This window comes from Scomber japonicus, chromosome 19 (genome assembly GCF_027409825.1).
Source record: "Scomber japonicus isolate fScoJap1 chromosome 19, fScoJap1.pri, whole genome shotgun sequence".
Taxonomy (NCBI): Eukaryota; Metazoa; Chordata; class Actinopteri; order Scombriformes; family Scombridae; genus Scomber; species Scomber japonicus.
In genome coordinates, this window is record NC_070596.1 from 19,175,963 (window position 1) to 19,180,566 (window position 4,604).

General features: G+C 41.1%; 1 protein-coding gene across 2 annotated transcripts; it reads left to right on the plus strand.

The window, feature by feature from the left end:
- The first annotated feature begins 1,958 nt into the window (after positions 1–1,958).
- LOC128380431 (transmembrane protein 250) lies at positions 1,959–3,795 on the plus strand. Of its 2 annotated transcripts, none has more exons than XM_053340243.1 (2): positions 1,959–2,166; positions 2,454–3,795. In XM_053340243.1, the coding sequence occupies exon 2, from the start codon at positions 2,639–2,641 to the stop codon at positions 3,056–3,058; it is 420 nt and encodes a 139-aa protein (XP_053196218.1). In that variant the 5' UTR covers positions 1,959–2,166; positions 2,454–2,638; the 3' UTR covers positions 3,059–3,795. The 2 variants fall into 2 exon arrangements, with proteins under 2 accessions (XP_053196218.1, XP_053196217.1); XM_053340242.1 differs by having other exon boundaries at positions 1,959–2,137.
- The last annotated feature ends 809 nt before the right edge of the window (positions 3,796–4,604 follow it).

Sequence of the window (4,604 nt, forward strand, 5' to 3'; positions counted from 1 at the left end):
TTGTCAAGTACAAGGCCAAACCGCTACATCTCCTCACACACTTAAAAAAGTACTTTGAAGACATTCAGTGACAGTGAGCGCTCTCTTGTGGACTGAGGAAACATTCTCCGTTTTTATAAATAAAGCCATTTTAATTTGTATGGCCAGAGCTGACTTCAGACTTTGGCTGCAACTCAAATTATTATGCTATGGATTTCATTACTAAGCTCAATCATAATATGAAAGTACAGTACATGGATTAATATATTCAGTATCCAGTGACAGCTTTATATGTGTTTGATTAAATATTATAACGTTTGTTTTTCTAATTTTGCATAATACACCTTTAAATTTTCAGCAAAGTGATCCAGCACACTATTAACAACTGTAATAAACTCTTTTTTTCCAAAAGAAAGCCTTTATTTATGATTTATCGTCACCTGCTGCCATCTGGCTTGCTGACAGATAGTTGAGATGTAATCATTTGGCCAACCCATAAATCTGACCAATGAAGGTTACTTGATATACAGAGTGAGACCATGGTGAGAGGCCATAACACGTTTATGTGGCTCACTCACTTCTGAAGATGCGCGTGCACTGTGTGCAACCTTGTGTGAGGTTCAAAGACACATGAATTGAAATGCACACATTCAGAGTACAGTGCAGACAGATCACCCGTGTGGCAATAATCCTGCAGGTAAGTGATGGTAGAAATACTGATTAACATTGATCCAGTACTGGGGTACCTGCAGACCTCAGAGGTGTACTTTTGTCATATCTCACAGGCGCTTTATTTTATCATAACAATTTTTTCATGACTTTGTCAATCAGTTCCCACTGACTTAATATCATTGTTTTCTGTAAGTGGTGCTTTTAAAAAAAAAACAATTTACTGGAATCCTGAGGCACTCCAGTCAAAAGTACCCAATTCCATCTCTGCAGTTTATGGAACTATTTGTTGTGTTCATATTTGCCATGAGTCCCAATTTAAAGTATCACATATTATCACTGGAGTTAGGGACACTCAGTTATTTTGAGGGCTTTGTGGAAAGATTGTACTTAAAAGATAAAAGATAAAAGCTGCAATTCATAGTAAAGTATTTTTTTCCTCCAACACAATATTCATAGAACAATAATAATCAGTTTTTTCAGGTGACATTAATTATATAATCAATAATGTTTTGATAAGAAATAAATTAACATTTTGCAACAACGGTTGTTTCTTAAACCCACAGTAATGTGATAAGCATTTACTCATGATGTTCATGTACTCATGATGACTCATTTGATGTTTTTGTCACTTGGATTTAACATCTTTTTGATGTTCCACTCCTTATAACACAGGCCTACTGAATATTAGATTTGAATATCCCTGAAATCTAGTGACATATTTTATATGTGACGTATGCTGCTTCTCTTTGAGTCGCTGACTTTTCCAATGCAGTTTGAAAACTTAAAAGGCAAACTTGATAATTGTATTTCTAAATGCACTGTAGGATAGTATCTCTCTCTCTTTCTCTCTCTCTCACACACACATAGACACGCGCAGACAGACAGAGGTTTAAGTTACTTTTGGGGTATTTGCATAAACTTACCTCCATTTCCTGAAGATTTACCCTTACCCAAAACCATAACCACTACTTGCCTACACTTAACCCTAACCTTAACCACTGACCCAAAAATGAGCGTTTTACCAATTTTACCACAAGTCGTGTTAAATCTGGTTTGTGTAATTGAAAGTGAATTTACCCCCTCCCCCGCCCCTCCCACAACCACACACACACACACACACACACACACACAATCAATCCCTGCGTGCTTTTTTGCTCAATATCAGTAGATAAATAATGATGCGTATTCAGCTCCACAGATACGCTGATGCCTACAGCGCGCATCCTTTTCTTGGAGAGCACTTCCCCTTTAACGCCGGCAGCTGTCGTCACAGCAGGATGACTCGTAAATTTTGCGACAGGACGCAACGTACAACCACCGGCTTGCCGTCCCTGCTGCCTCATCTCCACTGGAAAAAAGGAAAAAAAAAACCCTGTGCATCGGTGGAGGAAAAAGAAAACAAATGTCGTTTATTTATGTTACAGCCAGTTGTTTATAATGTGATACAATGCTCCTGCCATCCGAGAGTCAAACACCAGCGTTGTTGGTAAGGAGGAAGACGCCGTAGTGTTGCATGTATGAATACCATGTATCCTGCACGATCACTTATTTCTTGACTAGCTTATGGATCAAAGGCCTTTTTGGTTTTTTGGAGGGGTTGGAGATACTGTGTGCCGTCTATGTGTTTGCAAATATAAATGATAACTACATATAGGTTTAATCCTACCTACTTAACATTTAGATATACTGTCTACTTAATAATACGAATTATGCATAGACCTGCAATTCAGATAACAATATGTGCATGTGCAATTTGAATATGCATCTATAAACCATGCAGTAATACTTTATTTTCTCCACAGAGTCTTGTTGCATTTAAAGAAGAAAGCCTGCCTGACCTCAAGAGACACAACCAGCAGCCACATCTCATTTCTGAGGGCTCGTCTTAAGTTAATGATGCTAAAACTTCCCCGGAAGCAGCGCTCACAGAGGACTCCACGTGTACCCGGGACTCCTGTGCACAGTGCTGGGCTCCTGTAGCCCACCCATGCCTGTGATCCCAATCCCTCGGCGGGTGCGCAGCTTCCATGGCCCCCACACCACCTGCATGCACTCGGCCTGTGGGTCGACACATGCTACCAAGCTAGTGCGCACCAAATACAATAACTTTGACCTCTACCTGAGGTCACGTTGCATGTACAGCTTCCTCCGATTCCTCCTCTACTTTGGCTGCAGTCTGCTGACCTCCCTGCTGTGGGTGGCGCTCTCCACTCTCTTCTTTCTGCAGTACGTCAGCGTGCGTGTACTCCTGCGCCTGCAGTACAAGCTGTCTGTCATCTTGCTTTTGTTAGGACACCGGCGCCTGGACTTTGGTGTGCTTAATGACCTGATCATCTACAGCATGCAGATCACCATGTTTTTGGTGGGGGGGCTCGGTTGGTGCTTCATGGTGTTTGTGGACATGTAGCTGGAATGTGAGCCACATGGGAAGTGTAGTGTTTGATGTAGATGCTTCGCATTGTAACTTCAGCATTGTGTGGTGTTATGGGACAACATACACCGTTAGTACATCCTGTAGGACTGCCCTGTGTGACACTCGGCTCTAGTCATAAAGACCCTTTTGATGTCAACTCATAAAACCGTATTTGGTTTAGTGTCAGGTATGACAGAATCCAATTGGAATCTGTGTAACATCTGTGTGATCTTTAAACCGCTGCAAGTGGCCTAAAGATCACAGTGGACAGTCCTCTAAAACCAATTTTCAAAACTTATGAAGTCAGTCTGAACATAAAAGTCAGACTTGAGTCATCATGTTGGAGTCTCAGAGGACCAAAAGGGTCAAAATCTCTGACATTTATATTGTATTTTCATGCCATTTGTAAACTGTTTTCATACATGTGGAAAGGCGTCTTGACTAAAAACTCAGAAGTTGTACATTGCACGGATGAAGTGACCTAACATATGACTGATGTGCATCACGGCTGTGTGATGCAAGACAGTCATTTGTGCCAAAATGACACGAGTTGGACTCCAAAATGAAAAATGTACCGTGATTCAAAGGTTTTGACAAACCTTATGTAGATGTTGTCTCTAAATACAATGTCATGTAAAACTGTACACAAATGCAGATGATATACAGTAACTTATGGTGAACGAAGCGACCAAAAACAAGTGTCAGCAGTATGTTTAATGTTGTTATGTGGAAAGGGGGGGGACAGAGTTGAGAAGGGAGGGGGCATTGTACAAGTGACAAACATAAACTTTTTTTTGTAAAGTTATTTAATAAATTTTCTGTTGATGAAATGGCCTTTGAAATACATGGCTATGTGAATGTGTTTACTGTGTTGTCTAACACCCATGATGGCATGCCTCGAGCTGTGTCATAAGAGTGTGTGACAGTTCAAATTGCGAACGGCTTTGGGTCAAGTGTTCCATCAGTCGCTCTTCACATGGTTTTCAGAGCTCCTCTGACAGACTTCTCTGTTTAGCTTCCCCCAGCACACAAACGCCAACCACAACTAGACTCCGCTGTTTCTGCCAAGCATAACAATGGAAATGGCTGTGTCCCAATCACCTTATATAGTCTCATTTCCACATGGCATGAAGTATGTGTACAGGATCTGACGAGGGCACAACAGGTTAATGCACTGAAATAAGGCTTTTATTGCTTACCTTGTTTAAATTTGACATTTTGAACCATGTGGATTTACTGTCATGTACAAACAACCTCTCAGATTTACATGTTTATCATTGGCCAGCACAAGCAAACGAGGCAGGAAACTCCCATCTTTAGATTTGAACTTTCGACACAGTGGCTGGTGGCCTGACTGAGACATGCTTGAGGCTGGTATGGCCTCAGGCCGTAAATGGATAATCAGAGGGCAACAATGAGCTTTTGTTCTGAGGATCAACACATCATATGCCTCATACTCTGAGCTGGCTCGATCTGACAGGCCAGTTAGACCAGAGGAAAAATAAAGAGCATGAATTGTCTTGTGATGTCAATATGTAGG